The sequence below is a fragment of the Mesoplodon bidens genome (genome assembly GCF_964165515.1).
Source record: "Mesoplodon bidens genome assembly, chromosome: 4".
Lineage (NCBI taxonomy): Eukaryota > Metazoa > Chordata > Mammalia > Artiodactyla > Ziphiidae > Mesoplodon > Mesoplodon bidens.
In genome coordinates, this window is record NC_138160.1 from 117,764,919 (window position 1) to 117,783,460 (window position 18,542).

The following is an 18,542-nucleotide window of genomic DNA, read 5'->3' on the forward strand; positions in this document are numbered from 1 at the left end:
AATGACGAAAGTTTCTATATAGAAGAAATCACAAGTTTCACACACACATTCACACACTCAAAGAACACATCAAAGGCTAGAGTTTTCTTTTCTTTCAGAGTTTATTGTGTACACATACACTTCACAGGTTTTTTTTTTTTAAGTCTGTACACTTCACAAGACAGTACAAACTAGCTACAATCTGCTAGCAACACATCAGGACATTAACACATCCCATGATTTTTGCCCTAAAACAGGCAATTGTGCTACTCCAACTCTCTGAGAGAGATTTTTCCAGCTCATGTCATGTGGCCCAGACACCTCCTCTTCTGTAACTTCCACTTCTGGAACTTCCACAAGCCCAAGCTCTATCTTTACTTCTATTTCATGTTCAGCTCAGTGCAGATACTCTGAGGCTTCACTTTTTCATCTTCATATCTGCTTCAATGGCACAGCGGCGCCCCCTGGTTCCCCCATCCTAGATGACAGGCAGACAAAGAAAGGGAGCATGAGTGAGTTAGCTATGAGGTAAGAGAAAAGGTGCAACAAGAATGCTGGGGATTTGGTTTTTTGGGGGAAGGGGGGGAGAATCAGCAGAAAAATCCAGGAAATAAGGGGCATTTATCTGTCTTCCCACAGAGTGGGCTAAAAAGCACCTGGTAGTAGTGTGTGAGGAAATGTAGGACAGAGTACCTTGCTTCTGCCCACCATAGAGGTCACTGGAGTTCACCTGGGGTCCCACAGAATGACTATCAGTCATCCCACCCAGGCCCCAAATCATGTGCAAAGGAAGAGGAAGAGTAAAAGATGGGTGGGAGAGTCAGAAAGGGCAGTGGATAGTGAGATTCTTGGCTAACATACCTGTCCAGCTGTTGATCCCTATAAGAAAGGCCTTTCCTGCAGACTGACCCTGGCACTAGTTCCCTAGCACCTCCTGAGTTGTTTTCCGTGAGATCAGGACAATCAGAAGGCTTCTTTCCATCTGCTGCTCTCTCCCTGCAGCCCAGCTCCTTCCTCTTGTGCAATACTTTGCTGTCTTCAATAGATAAAAGATTCTATTAACCAGCCTTGCAACAACCAGCCAATTGCTTGGGGATCCAGAGTCACTGTTGCAGGCCAGTAGGAAAGAATGGAGATTACAGTGTTCTGTCTGTGGTACGGACTAAGGCCTGTAGGTAAGATGAGCTAGTGAACACTTTTGCTGGGCCAGGCCATTTTTACATTTCTAACATGCAAGGACTCTAAAATTCTTAGAGCTCATGAACACAAGTTGCCTTTGAGGCAACAGTAAGTATAAAAATACCACCCTTGCATTTGTATAACACTTCCTTTTTTTTTTCAAGCCATTTTATCCTCATTTTATCCTCACAACATCCCTGTGAGGTACGCTGGACAGGCACCTCATTATATTACCTCCATCACACAGATGAGGAAAACAAAGCTCCAAGAGATAATCCAGAGTTTTAAGATCATGTGGTTTTCTAGGCTGATATCCTTCCATTACATCATGACTTAGTGCCTCATAATGAACAACAGAGAGTCAGAGTATTGTTCAAATCACAGAGGAAAAGAATAGAAGTCTTTAGGCTAGCTTTACTAAGCTTATCTCTAATTCCACCAGCCACTACTGTATGTAGTGGTCACTGTTACTGAGATCTTTATCTTAAATTTTACTGAATGTTTGTGTATCAGTCATCACTCTTGCAACTTAATATTAGAGGAAAATTAAAAACCCATGTGCTGAGTATCTGTAGGTATGAGGAACACTTTTTAAAAGCCAGCTAGCAGTTGCTGCTCTGAGCAATCTTCTATTTGTAAGAAAAGAACTGTCAAAAGGTGCAGTCAAGAAATAAGGAGCAGGTGCATCCTAGATCCTTACCAATAATACCTCATTTCAGCTCAGTGAAGTCATAAATAGTCCCTACCCAGCCCACACACACACACATGCAGACAGACAGGAGTGCAGAAGAGAGAGTTTCTTATTCGATGACTTGAATAAACAGAAGTTTAAGACATTGCCACAGTCTGCATGTTCGATTTCCCTCTGCCACCCACCCCCAGCAAGAGCTGAGAAACTTTGTGGCAACACCACCCCTTGCAGCCATTCAATACTTACAAAGAGAGAGAGAAGGAAGGCAGGAGAGCCCATGGGGACACTGTCCTGTTAGAGGACAAACAAACACTGATCAGGTTCCACGGAAACTCTCAGCTGCAAGCACCCCAAACCTCAGGACAGAGACACAAGCACCACACACACAAAGACAAAAATCTTAAAACTCAAGAATAAGAGGAAAGAGATCCAAAAGCAATCTGGCCATTATGCCTCTGGAATAGGAACTGATGGTCCCCAAATGCTGCAAGCTATGTAATTTCTCCCACTTTGTGAGCATTCTCCGAGAGGAGATAATAATTCATGCACTCAGCTCACAATTTCTCCCATGTGACTGGGTCTCCCAGTCACAGCAGGTTTCTTCAGTGTTTGGATGGGAGCAAACAACTACCATTTTAAAATCTTTATGTCTGTATACCATTGGAATGTAGAAGCCTGGAAGTACCAAGTAGTAACATAAGGTTCCTTGGATGCTTCAAACTTTTATCACTGGAACACTGGCACACAGGCTCTTCCTTGGTCTCCTCACCTTCTCTGAAGAATCCTGTTTGCGGGTAGAATCTCTCCCTCGAAGACTTTTAGCACTGATCCCAGACTCAGATGTCTGCATAATCAACTGTGTGGCCAGGAATTGCTGTAGGGAGAAGAAACAGAGTTGGCCCTAGAGACCTGATCCATCAAGGAAGAATGAAGACACCTTAGGCTTTGTAAATAGGAGTACAGTACTGTTCTGCAAACAGCATTCAAATACGTCTTGAATGATTAGGAGTTTTAGCACATTAGGTTTTAATTCTAGTTGTGCATGCTAAGGAATCGGAAAATGCCAAATAGCTCTAATTTTTTGTTGTTGTTATAATATAGCATCAAAATCTCTATGCTCTTACTCTATAGCACAGGGAATTATACTCAGTATCTTGTAATAATCTATAATGGAAAAGAATCTGAAAAGAATATACATAAAAAATTGGGGTGGCCAAAAAGTTGGTTAGGATTTTTTTCTGTAAAATGTTATCTGAAAAACCTGAACAAACTTTTTAGCCAACCCAATAGATATAAAATTGAATCACTTTGCTGTCCACTTGAGACTAACATAACACTGTAAATTAACGATATTTCAATTTTTTAAAAAATCCTAAAAAACAAATTTCTATGCTCTAAGAATGACAGAGAATAAAACTAGATGAACCAAAGCAATTTAAGTAATCAGTAAGCAATTTAAGTAGATTGGCAGACTCTGCAGAGATAGACAACATCCCTCCAAGTTCAATATCCCAAAGGGTGCCTGGTAATGTAACTACAGGTTAGAAGTAGGTTCCCTGCAATGAAAAGAATCGTCTACCATGTACATAATTCATATCACTTAAAAATATACATTCACCATTTTACAAAAATTTTATTAAAAAACTTCAGGAAACAAGATATTTGACCAAGAAAGGCAGAATATTCTCTCACAACTCTTTTACCAAACCAACAAGAGAAAACCATCATGAATCCAGCAAGAACAAAATTGTATCTTCCTGTGTCCCTGATGGCTATTCCAAGCAAAAACCACAACACCCCTTCCTAACATCAATACAAATCCTTCTTTTGAGTATTTTAAAATTCTCAGGATCCTCAAAGTACCTGGATCTGCTCCAAGACATCTCGCTGCATTTCTACTGCCATGTGATAGACATCGTGGTCTGAGCTATTATACATCACAGCATTCTGGAACATCAGCATAATGTCACGCTGAAATTCAGCTGTGCTGCGGATCAGTCCATTTTCAATGTTTTTCTTAATAGTTGACAAATCCATAGGCCTAAAAAACAGAGCAGGGGGAAATGGGAGCATAGAGGGGAAAGGACTCCGCTGGATCTCTGAATATATTATTACCGTATGCATTTCCTCATACATACCTTTAGTCCCAGCTGCCAGGACTCAAACACCAAGCCCTAAAACAAGTACTTAACCCCAAAACCAAATTCAGCCTGTATAGTAAGTACTGAGAAAGGTAATAAAGGGGGTTAATTCTTTTAGACTCAGTGATCCAGTCAGTGAAATAATTAGTTTAGCACTTGGTCATACTTACATCAAAAACATCTGCTTTAAACTTTCTGTCTAAAGCAAAAGTCCACTAAGGGGCTTCCCTGGTGGCGCAGTGGTTGGGAGTCCGCCTGCTGATGCGGGGGACACGGGTTCGTGCCCCGGTCCGGGAGGATCCCACATGCCGCGGAGCGGCTGGGCCCGTGAGCCATGGCCGCTGGGCCTGCACGTCCGGAGCCTGTGCTCCGCGGCGGGAGAGGCCAAGGCAGTGAGAGGCCCGCGTACCGCAAAAAAAAAAAAAAAGTCCACTAAGACTGGACAACTTACAATTCAGGCCTAGTCAGCATGCTGAATGGATCATGGCTTACCTCTGTACAATGCTGTGGTAGCCAGGTGCTATGTCATCTGTAACAGGCTGCAGGAAGACATTAGCATACCTGTCCAAAAAGAATATGGTGCAATTACTGACTTATCCTTCAAGAAGCACAGGTGAGAGAACTTGATCTAAGCGGCTGAAGGTTGTAAGAGACAATGCCATCAGTCCTGTACAAGCGTACTCACTTTTTTCTAATTACCAACAATGAGGAAGAGCAGGAGAAAATGTTCCTACTACTTGGTAAAGCCCACTCACCTATGATTAGCTGCGGCTCTCCATACAAGCATGATGGCTTTCTTCCAGATTTTCTGTGCCTGAATAGCTTCCTGATCCTCACTACAGACAGAGCTGAAATAAAAGAAATATGGGAGTCCCACTTGGCATAAGTCCAAAATAAAAAGAGTCTTAATTATTTCTTGTCAGATGTTTGTTCCAGGCCAAGAAACAGAAGATGAAAAAGTAAGACTAAAGAAAAGATCCTCTCCTACTTCTCACCTTCACTGCCTTGACCTCAAAGAAAGAATTGCAGATACTCACAACTGTGAAGAAGCAGGGCTGCTGGGGATGGAGTCTGCCAGTGTGTGGGACTGCAGCGTAGCATTGTGTATGCTAAAGCCATCGTCACTCTCACTCACAGGGGGCTCATTATCCATTTCTGACAAATAGCCTTCTCCTTGATCTTCTTCCTTAGGCTCCTCTAGGCTGGCCGCTTCACTGACTCCATCTTCCTCCTCATCCTCACCTGGGGCATCCTTAGACATAGCGTGCTCCAGTCAACAAATGAAAGGAGAGCAAAGCTATCCAGCAAAGCATCATTAAACATGATCTGTCTTTTGGGTTAGATCAGTTCTAGAAAATGACCTCACACTGTTTCCTGACTGAGCCCTCTATCACTTATACTACCATCTACTTAAAGACACTGGCTGATCAAGTAACTTAGAACCTGGACAAAGAATAAGACCCAGGATCTTTTTAAAAGGAAGAAAAAAAAGCTACTTACTTAAGACTAAGCTAAGAGGCGTTCCTTCTTCCCCCTTGCTCTTGAGAGGAACTCTGACCCTGGGTACAAAGTTATCAAAAATAGTTTTTATTTTGTGTCTCATCTGATGGAGCAAGCTCACATCGCATTAAGTCTGTTTGTTACTACTGCTTTAGTAATTCTAATAAGAAAACTTTGGATGACTTTCTCCGAATAGTATAATTAATAATCTGATTTCTATATGCTCTCCCTGGCTCTGATATCCCTACTCACTTCAAATCACTCTGGATGTATCAAAGCTTCTTTGTGCATTATATGCAAAGAAAGGTCTGTGTGATATTCACAAACTCTTTCAATTAGGAAGCACCTGTTGCCATAGTACTCCCACTATGCCTAACTGTCCACTGCAGCTTTTCCCCATGCAACTCCTTAACCAGTCTCATCTCAGAGAATAATGATGCGAGTTTACTCAAATTCATTAAAAAGGTAGTGCTATAGGGAAGTCTAGTCACACAGCAAGAGGAATAAAGAAAAGTCTGAAATACCTTTATCTGGCTTCCAAAAATAGTCCCTGATTCTTCTTTCAATGAGTCTGCAGAGGAGAGAAAGACTACCTGAAGATTTTTCCACCTTAGCCTTCCCCTTCCTATGGACAATAGTCTCCTGCAGCTCTCCTTTCCATGCTGACCTATTCTACCTTCTCTACTTGCCCACAACCCACAAATCCCTCAGAAGCCAAAGCAAATGATTTAAAGTTAGTTATAGAGTACATATTTCCTGGCTTTATTATTTACCTGACATTTCAAACTTGTGCTGAGTCTCTGACTCTAAAGGATCTTCAATAGGATTTGAGCCATGTGAGGGAGACAACATGCTTTCAGGGGATGCCTGAAGACCAAAAAGAACAAATACCTTAAGTCCTGGTAAATCACTACAGCTTATACATTATTCTTCAATGATAATGAGACTATAGAAATTCTAAGTCCTCCTACCCATGTAATATGATTCTAATGGTCACCTTAATAGAACAGGGTAAGTATATACAGTACTGATCATACCTATGGGCTTTGGACACATCAACATGTCAGAACTCAGGCATGCAACAGGAAAACCAAAGGCCTAAAATGTCACTTCTTACCTAAGATATAACCCTCCACCCCCTGCCCCCATCCCCCAAGCCCCCGATCTTAAATACCTCTGTCTTCACTGTTGTAATTGGAGTTTCATCGCCTCTCCTACTGGAAGCATCTGCTTCAGTAATTTCTCCAGTTGCAGTACTTCTGGGTTCCTCATCTAAGTCCTGACTCCTGAGTTCTGGTGGCTCCATACTCGTGGCTGGAACAACTCCAGATACTATTTCAGCCCCTGAAATGCCTTGCTCTGGTTCGGCAGGTTCCATTTTGATCTCAACACTGGGTTCCCTGATGTCCACCAGTTCATGGATTCCTTTGCTTTCTGTTTCTTCAAAGTCCAGCCTCTCTTGCTTGACCGTCATCTCTGGTGCAGGGAGAGGTACTGGCTTTTCCCGTTCCTGCTGCATAGGGTGCTCCCAGGGGCCAGGCAGGGACTGGGGATCATCATTCTCTTCACAGAATGACAGTGCTGCTTCCACTGCTGCCACATCCAGCACTTCAGGATGATCATCTACCTGTCCCATAATACATACACTGTTGAAGTCACAAAAAGAAGCCCAAGTCCCTCAATTCATTAGCACCAAATGAGATGGCCTGAATCTGAAGCTTCTCTCTCCATCTTCTCCATGTAGCAGAAGCAACCAATGGACAGGTACCTGTCTGGTGCAAACCAGTAACATAGGAAAGGCTGGGTAGATGACTAGTATGTCAGCATCAAAGGGCTTTGGGACTACAGAGATGGAGATGGGAAGAAGCAGGAGAGTTGTTTATGTAATTCTTACTACAAGAAGCAAGGAGAGGCTGAGGAGAGAAGCCTATGTAGGACCCATGAGACATTCTTTGGGGCTTTGCTGAAGTTACCTTGTCCTCAATGATGGCAATGATGTCCCCAACAGTCTCAAAGTCCAGCTCTTCACCTGTGTAAGACACAGCAATATCCATCTTCTCAGCCAGATCTAAATCTTCCTTCCCATCAATGCTAGGAGCCTTTGATCCTCCAGGGGCCTCTGCTACCCCTGACCGGAAACACTCTTCTTTGATAGAATTGATGATCATGGAGATTTCACTGCTATCCATGGAGACAGTCACAGTATGTGGATCCCCCACAGCCTCCATGGGAACACAGGTGTCAGGCTGACTCACTGAATAACAGGAAAAGAAAACCATCTCAGAAGCTTATTTGGTACCAACTGCCCACCTGGAGATCACACCAAAGCTGTGGACAGATGTCAAGCACCCATACACTTAAGCTCAGTAAAAGTTATCTTACATCTACCTATGTTTTCTTCTCCTCAATTTTATCTAGAAAGGTGAAAACACATTCTCAAGCCCATTCATATATGTACACTTAGCCCTTTTGCCCCAACACATAAATGCCCACCCACTTCTTCTCACATCCTTGTTTTTGTAAGAATAAAGACGGCACATGTCCACAGAGAACAGAAGCTGATGCTCTTGGTCACCTCTAACTGAAGCTCAAAATGAAATTTTGGATCTAGTTGCTGCTCAGGGCGTGGGTCAAGGACGCACCTGGAGCTACATTCTCAGGAGTGGAGACAGCCGGAGCAGAGGATGGTGCTGGCAGCGCAGGCATCATGACAATGGTAGCCTGGGACACAGACTCTACAGGGGGTGGCACAATTTTAACTGGAGGTTCACTGGCAACAGTAGTGAAGGAAGCAAGAGGTGTGGTGAACTGTGTAGGACCAGCTTCTAAAAGCCGGGAAAGAGTGGGAGCACCTAACAGACAAAGAGGTACACAAACGAGGTAAGAAGAAAGCACATGAGCAAGAAGCAAACAATAGCCACTTTAAGACTCAACCAAGAAAATTTTTAGTCTCAAAGGATGAAAGTAACTCCTCTGTTAAATAAGCTCATTATCTATATCCTTATTTTTTCAAACCTTACTTAAGATCTTCTGCCAAGTTAGGAATGACTCAAAGCACCAGAATACATAATTCACATGAAAAATGAGTGGTAATTTTTTAAAAAAGGTATGAATAAATCTGACCCTTCTACTGAAGTTAAGCATGCTATAAACCACCCAAATTTAACACTACTCAAATACTAAAATCAAATGTTTGGCATTTTTTAAAACTCTTTTTTGCTTTACATTTTCTACCTCATTTAATTCTCACTACATCCTTGTGAAGTATATATATTGCAATTAATAAAAGAGGAAACTGAGGCTCAAGAATTAAGTTACCTATCCAAGGTCACAAAACCAGTGTGTGGCAGGCCTGAGACTCTTTAAGTCTAGTGTTCTAGTTCCAAATCTTATCTGCCTATGCTATAGTCTCAGGTATCCCTAGCACCCTTTTGTGATTTTTGCACCTTCACCATTAACTTCACTATTCCTCTCAATCAGTATCTATGCTGTGGTCATCCAGGACAATCAGTATTTTGAAGATGAAATGGATTTACAATTTCGAGCTCCATGTGGTTTAACAGGTAAAGTAGCTCCAAGGTTGGGCTTTAAATCTAGGATTCACAGTTGCTTAATAACAAAGGCTAGAAACCAAGGGCAGTCAATGCCATGTTCAACATCTCTAAAATAAAGTCGACAACAGAAAAGTAGTGACTTACCTGAGGCAGCTGGGGAGGCTGCAACAGTGTTGGGTGTTTGCTGCATCTCCCCACCATGTATCATGGGAAGGACCCCGCCTACCTCCAGGAGGACACCTGTACTGTTCAGGTGGCCAGAAGCCACAGCCATTTCACTCTCATTGACCTACCAGGGAAGAATAGAGGTGAAGGCTACACTCAAGCTTTCCTTTATTACCACTTCCCAAAAAAGCTCCAGCAGTTGGCCAAACTTCATGAAACTAAAAGTTAATATCCAAAGAAAATGATTTCAGACCCAAGGGAAACACTGATTTTCAAAACTTATTGACAAGAGTTCTCTGGAGAAGAGAACCAAAATAATTATGGTTTCAGATACCTCAGGACCCAAGGATACTATCAACTATTTTGTTTTGTTGTGTTTTTAAATTAACATTTAACTAGGAGATCTCTTCCTCTTTTGAACTTTTTTTCCATGTTATATTTTAGGTCCCAGGCACTCCCTTCCAAATTACTTAATCACCACAGCTCTCAAACACCCACAGAAGTCTCCATACCAGTCTGGGGCTAGTAGGCAGGAGGCTGCCCTTCTTCAAGAGCTCTGACAGCAGAGGGGAGGGGGGTGGAGTTGCTTTCTGTCCAAGCATCTTTTTCTGGGGTGAATCATCTGTTACTGGGGTCATGGGGGCTTCTAAGGGTGCAGAGCCTGGAGGAAGGGTGTCAGGAATTCCAGGAAACGAGGTGACTGGGGTACTCGGCAAAGTCCCAGGGGTTACCTAAGAGACAACAGAGAACCTTTATCTGACTTCTCAAACTCAGGAAGGTTCCCTACTAATCTGGATGGGTTAGTGTGTCTACCTATTACTTTATTAGTCCTGAGTGGAACTGCCCAGAAACCCTCTACCCGTCTTGCTCTCAACCACACCTTTCTTCCCCACAATTTTTTCTCTTCTACTCACTCAAACCCAAAGTGACTCAACCATTCCACCCAACTTGCCTTTTATAAACTCCTTACCCACTACCAATATTATATTTACATAGAAATCACCCTATATTTCAGCAGGAATTTCGTAAGACCAGTACACTTACAAGTAATTCCTTAAGTTAGTCTTTTACCTATCTCTAAAAATGTCAAAAGCCTCAATGTTTTTAGGTCCATTCTTATCTTAGAGCACAGAACATGGTAAATTATGTCTTTAGAATTCAGACCAAGAGAGGAAATTGCCTCTAAGCCAGAAGTGGTTTCCTCATCACTCAGCTCTCTGCTGGCTTACTGCCCCTTTGCCGATCAATTCCTGTGGATGGAAATATACTCACCCCAGAGGTGGCCTCTTCCATAGTGGTTGCAGTCAAGTCGGCAAGTGGATAATCACCTCCTGGGGAGGAAGAATCTATAGGAGAGCGAACCATCACAGTAGGTAACCTCCGAGGGGGTGTTTTTACTGCTTGACGGGCTAGAACATACAAACGAACAATTTCTGTCTTCAAGATTAAATAAATAAAGCTAGACTCTGCTATTATATAATAAAGGACAAATAGGGATGTTACATTACTAAGGCAGCATTAAGAATCTGGATTAGAAAGCTTTCTTTACAAGATTTTAGCCTAATTTTTCCTATGAGCAATTCTCACCCTAAGCAAACTTGTGTACCCTAAAGGTCCTTGGAGTAGGAAAGTAGTTTAAACATCCCTCAATATCCTCTTCAACAACTTAAGATTCTGCTTTTAACAAGAGGGAAAGACCTCAATGGCTCAAAGCATGTATTCCTAGAATTACAAATGCTTAAGTTCCTCCACTTATCCAATGACTAAGTTATTCTCAATCTTTTTACAGGCTTTGACTTCTAAAACCTTGTTTATGTTCAATATGTTATTATCAGGCTTTTGTGTCTTAAAAGAACACATGGTCTAGTGAGATCTCAGCAGAGCTCACTTTCTAAGAGTTTCCTCCTGGACATAAAGGGACGTTTTTATTCTGGTAAAAGAGAAGATGACAGAGAAAAGCATGCAATTGGAATTAGTAGATTCTGTGTTAACAAACAGTCTTCAACTGTCATCGTCATGCAGTAGTGTATAGTCAAATTGTTAAACGGAGTCACTAGGTTCACCTTACCCTGATAAGCCGCATCCGTAGCCTTCCTCTTTACTTCAGCCTCCTCTTCCTCCAATTTCTTTTTCCTAAAGAGGAAAATAAGGGTTAGATCCTAGCCGGCTGTAGCTCCTTCAGCAGTGCCCTCACAGGGAAATTTTTTGCCAGGCTAGCACTTTCTAGAGGAAAAACCTAAAAAATAAATCTTTATCAGCAAAATAGGGAATTTTGAGTATACTCCCTAACTACCAGTTCTTTACCCAGGCAAACTAGAGCCACTTTTAAGTTAGAACTAAGTTATGTTCTCAAACTGAAATATTCTATCACATTACCTTCTAGGACTCACTACCCCCTCCCAGCCACCAGGCCACTCTGCAGCTTTCCCTTTCCAGAATCTCTCAAGTCTAAAGGGATGGCAGATGTAGGAAATAAGCCAGATTACTTAAGAAGTAAAGAGGATAAAAAGAGAAAAAGAAGTACAGATGGAAGAACAGTATAATATAACCCACATCGCAATGTCATTGCAAAGCTCATCCAGTCTGCTGTCCATGTGCCCAGCTTGAATTAGTTCTGCATCTCTTTTCAGCCGTCTGTAGGATGAGAGGTAGGTAGACTGGGTTTTTTAATCTATTCAAAAAATTCTGACTAGTATAAGCCAGCCCGATTTGTCTCTCCCAACCATTTTGCATTCTCTGAGAAGTACCTATATTTTTCCTGGGTTTCCTTTATCACTTTCTTTAGTTCCTCAACTCGCTCAGCAGTCAGTTTCCGAACAATGACATCTTCAACAGTTTCTACCACTTCTCCCTTTTCACCCCGTTTCCGTCTATGGAAAAATTTTAAAAACAAACAAAAACAAAAACAAAAAAACAGATACACACTTGAATAAGAGAACATTTTTTCCTACTCCCACTTGCTTTCTTTGAGCCTTCTCCAACATCTAACCAGAGATAATTTCTAACTTTTATCACACCATGATATAAACATAAAAAAACCAGACTTCCACAGTAAATATTCTCCACTAAAGAGATTTGGCTCAAGTGCCTGGCTTTGTACTCACTTTGGGGTCTCAGTGGTCTCTAGGAGCTCTGAGTACTGGGAAGCACAATGCTATGGAAAAAAGTGAAAATATGATGAGCAAGCCTAAAAAGGAATGACCTTTCAAAGTTTCAACATATTAGACTAAGGTTTAGACAGGGGAGCTATATTTAAGGTAGGAGTAGCTTCTAGGAGGACAAATTACTTTGCAATCAAATTAGTTCAAAATAATCAATACCATAACACAAAAAAGGGAGTCTTCTGGCCTGGAGTTTGTCTATTTGAGGAAAGACAAGCTAAGAGCCAATATTTATATTTAATATCAACTGAGTAGTTACTGTATGCAAGGCACTGTGCTAAATGCTTTCTAGGTATTACCTCAACTAAATATTTTCAACAATCCTGAATCTACTTTTATCCCTATTTTACAAATCAGAAAACTGAGGCTCATGGTTCAAAGCTTTCAAGTGGAGTCATATCAAACCCAGATCCATCTAATGTACAAGACTGGCCTTTTAACTGTTATGCTACGCTGACAAGAACAGTTTGTAATAGTGTGGGCATACATGGATGGATTGGCAAATATTGAGAAAAAGAAAAAGTATTCTCCAACTATTCTTCATGGTACAAAAGCCTTGTGATTAAAAGGGTAGGACCTGGTCACACTGGTCAGAATGGCCATCGTTAAAAAGTCTACAAATAATAAATGTTGGAGAGGGTGTGGAGAAAAAGAGAACCCTCTAACACTGTTGGTGGGAATGTAAATTAGTGCGGCCACTGAAGAAAACAGCACAGAGATTCCTCAAAAAACAAAAAATAAAACTACCATATGATCCAGCAATCCCACTACAGAGCATATATCCAGATAAAACTATAATTTGAAAAGATACATGCAACCCTATGTTCACAGCAGCACTATTTACAATAGCCAAGCTAAGACATGGAAACAACCTAAATATCCATCAACAAGTGAATGGATAAAGAAGATATTCAGATATAGAGAACAGATTTGTGGTTACCAAGGAGAAGGGGGTGTGGGGGAGGAAAGGATGGGGAGTTTGGGATTAGCAGATGCAAACTATTATATACAGGATGGATAAACAACAAGGTGCTTTTGTATAGCACAGGGAACAATATTCAACACCCTGTGATAAACCATAATGGAAAAGAATATGAAAAAGAATACATGTATGTATAACTGAATCACTTTGCTGTACAGCAGAAATTAACACAACATTGTAAGTCAACTATACTTCAATAAAATTAAAAAAAGAAATAAACGTAAGAACAAATAAATAAGATACTTAAAGACCAAAAAGAAAAAAGGCAGGACCTGGAAGGGAACCCACTTCACATCTCAAAAAGTGCTCTAAAAGAACGCTTACTTGGGAACTTACTTTTTGAGAGAACCAGTCTGGAGGGCGGCCAGGTTCTGCAAAGGGCTTGATTGCTCTGCTAACTGATACCCTACAAAATTAGAAAAGCCTTATCACATATCAAATTGAAAAAAAAAGGGAGAAGGTATACTTAGAGTTCAAGGTTTAGAGTACAAACTTTGGAGTAAAAAATTGTCACTGGGAAATATTCTGGAATATGTGACTATGGAAAATGACACAGCTACTGAAAAGTCATTTTAGAGGGAAAGTGTCATTGCTAAACAGTTTTCCTACATGATGTATTTCCTGAGTGAAGTGAAGCTACTAGGACCTAGTAAAGTATCATTTCTGTTCATTTGGGAAAATATTTTTATGTTGATCTTGGTTCTTTCAGAAAACATCTGTCATTTGGGAAGCAATCTGTAAAATATTCCAGCCCCCCAAAAGTTATCTTTTGATCTATTAATACAGCTCTTAGGAATATAAGAAAATAACAAAAGAAGCAAGCACCAGGAAGAAAGCACCATGTAGACTTGACCAAACTGATGAACAGTTAGGTTTTTCCTAAATGCCTGCAAGAGGATGTTTAACTTATGGCACTTCACCTCTAGAAAATATTAAACAACCCATAAAAATAACTATGAAATATAATATATATGGTGATACAGAATGTATTTATAACATAATATTAACTGAAAAAAGGTGACAATTTTCTGCTATGATGCACTCATATGACTTTTTAAAAAGTTACAGGTATAAAGACAAAGGAAGAAATAGGCAAAAATGAAAATAGACTGAAATGGCTTGATGCAAGAGCATGAAGGGGCTTCAACTGTGTCTATTTCTTTTTTTTTTTTTTTTTGCTGTATGCGGGCCTCTCACTGTTGTGGCCCCCCACCCCCTGTTGCGGAGCACAGGCTCCAGATGCGCAGGCTCAGCGGCCATGGCTCACGGGCCCAGCTGCTCCGCGGCACGTGGGATCTTCCCGGACTGGGGCACTAACCCGTTTCCCCTGCATCGGCAGGCGGACTCTCAACCACTGCGCCACCAGGGAAGCCCCAACTGTGTCTATTTCTTTAAAAAGATCTGAAGGAAACATGACAAAATATTAAGATTTCTTAAATCCAGGTACCAGATACATGGGCATTCTGTATGACTCTCCCTACTTTTCTATGTGGCTGAAGTATTTCACAACTTTAAAAACAAAAGAGTTTTGAATTTTGTGTTGGGATAATGGTTTCAGAGTTTTTTCTTTTATAAAAAATTTACTTTGGGCTTCCCTGGTGGGGCAGTGGTTGAGAGTCCGCCTGCCGATGCAGGGTTCGTGCCCCAGTCCGGGAAGATCCCGCATGCCGCGGAGCGGCTGGGCCCGTGAGCCATGGCTGCTGAGCCTGCGCGTCCAGAGCCTGTGCTCCGCAACGGGAGAGGCCACAACAGTGAGAGGCCCGTGTACCGCAAAAAAAAAAAAAAAAAAAGAGTTCAGTTTATATTTGAGTTATATTTAAGTTCAATCTGAGATTTACCAAATTAGTGTGCTTCGTTTTGTCGCAGGATTTACCAGCTCGAGAACAGTTGCTACCTGGAAGATCCTGGTTTCATCTTTGAAAACTTATTTGAAAAACACATAAAATTGTATAAGTGCTAAGTGTGACCAGCAATGGTGCTTTGGTAAACTCATTTGGTTAAAGTAGTAGAGATATACCATACAAATGCAAATTTGTATATTAAGTAATCTGAACACTTAAGACAATTAAAAGGTGTCCTTAGATCCTGAGGGAAAAAAGAGGGGGGAAAAAAAGGACTAATGTTAAAAATGAAAGTGTATGTCCTGGTAGCAAAAAAGACTGGAAACCACACACAGTCCTATTTTCTGGTACTTAAAAGAAATACTGAGTGCTAAGACAATTCAAAAGGGAAAGAATAATCTTTTCAACAAATACTGAGTCCTGGGACAGTTGCATACCTACATGCAAAAGAGACTCCTGCCTTACAACCTACAAAAAAATTAACTCAGAATGGATCAAAGACCTAAATGTGGAGAGTTGAAAGCTGTTAGAAGAAAATATAGACGTAAACAGCTTCTTAGCTATGACACCAAAAGCACAAGCAACAGAAGAAAAAATAAACTCATATCGAAACTAAAAACTTTTGTGCTGTAGACAATACCAACAGGTATCAACAATACCAAAGAAAGGCAACACACAAAACAGGAGAAATATTTGCAATCATCTATCTAACAAGGGATTTGTGTCCAGAATATATAAAGAATTCTTTAAACTCAATAATAAAATGAAAAATAATCCAAGGGATCTGAGCAGACATTTTTACAAAAAAGACATACAAATGGCCAATAAGAACATGAAAACATGCTCAACAACACTACTGGTCATCAGGGAAATGCAAATCAAAACCACAATGAGATACCGTTTCATACTCATTAATACAGCTATAACGAAAAAAGACAACAATAAATGTCAAGCATGCAGAGAAATTGGGGCCCTCATTTATTGCTGGTGGGAATGTAAAACAGTGGGGCCACTTTCTAATTTGGCAGTTCCTCAAAAAGTTGAATAGAGAATTACAATCTGATCTAGCGATTCCACTCTTCCAAGACAACTGGAAACATGTCTGCACAAAATCTTGTACACAAATGTTCATAGCAGCATTAATTATAATAGTCAGAAAAATGGAAACAACCCAAATGTTCATCAACTGACAAATGGTAAACAAAATGTGGCATACCCACACAAGGGACTATTATTTAATCAAAACAAGGAATAAAGGGGACTTCTCTGGTGGTCCAGTGGCTAAGAATCTGCCTTCCAATGCAGGGGACGAGGGTTTGATCCCTGGTCAGGGAACTAAGATCCCACGTGCTGTGGGGGAACTAAGATCCCATGTGAGGCGGGACAACTAAGCCCTCGCGCCACAACGAAAGATCCCGCATGCTGCAACTAAGACCTAATGCAGCCAAATAATGTTAAAAAAAAAACACACAAGGAATAAAGTACTGATACATACTCCAACATGAATGAACCTTGAAAGCACTATGCTAAGTGAAAGAAGCCAGTCACAGACAACCACAAACTATATGATTCTATCTACATGAAATGTCCAAAATAAGTTATCTATAGAGAGACAAAGTAGATGAGTGGTTGGTGGGGAATGGGGAGGGGAGATGTTAGAGAGGTAAAGAGGAGACTGGAGAATAACTGCTAAGGGATAAGAGGCTTCTTTCAGGGGTATTTAAAATGTTCTAAAATTAGACTCTAGTGACGGTCTTACAATTCCAAATATACTAAATCCTGTGAATATACTGGGTTAATTTTATGGTATGTGAACTATATCTCAATAAAGCTGTTAAAAAACAAATGCTGCTTAAAGGTTAACTGTTGGAATCCACCGGTATAAAAAAAAATACCCGACAGTTTCTAATACCCAAGAAAGCAGACATCCTAGATACCTTACCAATTTTGATCTCCACTCCTCATAACGGAAGACGCTAAACACAGCTTCTCTCGGATGGACCATGGCTCTGTAGGGCCAGTACTCAGCAGCTTATGTTCTGAAAGGAGAGAAGACTTGGAGACAACCACTGAGACACTAATTCTAAGCCCCAAAGGGAAGACTAAAAGCCTAACACAAAACATCCCAACCTGTAAGGACAAAGTGAGCCACTATCACCAAATCTTGATTTTCACCTCTTTAGTAAACACCACCACTAGGGTGATGCCTATTCATTGCATGAGAACTGCACTGAGTATATGGCAAAACTTTTCTTCAAATGCCATGGTTACTATATGTTCAAAAAAAAAAAGAGTCATTAATTTATCGCAGTTCTCCCCAAAGACCCAGTTTTAAGAATGCTTTATTCCAGGGACTTCCCTGGCGGTCCAGTGGTTAAGACTCTGCACTTCCACTGCAGGAGACACGGGTTGGATCCCTGATGGGGGGAACCAAGACCCTGCATACCCCGCGGCGCAGCCAAACAAGAATGCTTTATTCCAATTTGGACGCAAGGGCTATTTCCCAGGATTCCGAGCGGCCAACCCCCACACCCTACCCCGCACTGCCCCACCTCCTTCTTAGCATAAACTTGTTTACTTCTCTCAGGAACACCCACTCCCCTTTAGCTGTTGAGCCTAAAAGAGCTTTTCACTCCGTGAAACAGGCGGAAATGGCTGAGATGCACGAAATGCAATTTTCCCCCAGTGGCAGAAAAAGCTCACGGTTAAGATACCCCATTTCTCTGTGAGTACAGGCCTCACAAACGTTCGTCAGAAAACGACTCTTTGAGACGCCGGCCATTCCATATAGCTGTTGTGTGGACAACATGTCTGCCCACACGCCCGAGCCTCTGAGGCACCTTTTTTCCTCCCACTCTGCTGAGCTCCCAAACATACAAGGACTCCCTGAGGTGCTTCTCTCAAAACTCCGCGGCCTTACTGAAACAGAGACTCTACGCTTCTAGGCCCCCAACCGTTGGCCTTCACAACGCCGGTCGAGCGCAGGTCTTTGACGGCCCTGGGCCCTCAGGCAATTCATTGCTCCTACTCTCTAAGAGTGTGACAGAAATCTGTTGCCTGGCCTTGGCTCTACAAACACCTTCCACACAAGAGCAGCCCAATTACTTACTGCCCGTTCCTGCCGCCATCTTGGCCCCGAAGTCTCCAACCCCGGAAGGAAGACCGTCTGGTAGGGCTAAATCCCGCGGGATTCTGGGAAATCGAGTTCCGGTGTTTGTTCGCGGTGCGTCATGGGAAATGTAGTCCCCCACCCTCCCACCCCCCCCAACACCCCCAGGATGAACAAGCGCCCTAAACTAGGTCTCTTGTGAGAGGATGGCGACTGAAGCCTAAAGAATGCTTTTAGGCT

At 41.6% G+C, this 18,542-nt stretch overlaps 1 protein-coding gene across 5 annotated transcripts; it reads right to left on the minus strand.

Annotated features, from left to right (window-relative positions):
* Positions 1–82: 82 nt before the first annotated feature.
* On the minus strand, positions 83–18,401 carry LOC308616909 (bromodomain-containing protein 8). 5 transcript variants are annotated; one of them, XM_081233413.1, is made up of 22 exons: positions 18,303–18,401; positions 17,136–17,232; positions 13,689–13,758; positions 12,314–12,363; positions 11,957–12,079; positions 11,763–11,843; positions 11,278–11,342; positions 10,482–10,618; positions 9,722–9,940; positions 9,189–9,333; positions 8,133–8,342; positions 7,464–7,744; positions 6,665–7,117; positions 6,264–6,357; positions 6,015–6,061; positions 5,028–5,242; positions 4,746–4,838; positions 4,483–4,551; positions 3,713–3,890; positions 2,619–2,723; positions 2,096–2,140; positions 83–457 (listed from the first exon to the last, which is right to left on the minus strand). In XM_081233413.1, the coding sequence occupies exons 1-22, from the start codon at positions 18,319–18,321 to the stop codon at positions 398–400; spliced, it is 2,856 nt and encodes a 951-aa protein (XP_081089539.1). In that variant the 5' UTR covers positions 18,322–18,401; the 3' UTR covers positions 83–397. The 5 variants fall into 5 exon arrangements, with proteins under 5 accessions (XP_081089539.1, XP_081089543.1, XP_081089542.1 ...); XM_081233417.1 differs by lacking the exon at positions 9,722–9,940; XM_081233416.1 differs by lacking the exon at positions 8,133–8,342.
* Between the last annotated feature and the right edge of the window lie 141 nt (positions 18,402–18,542).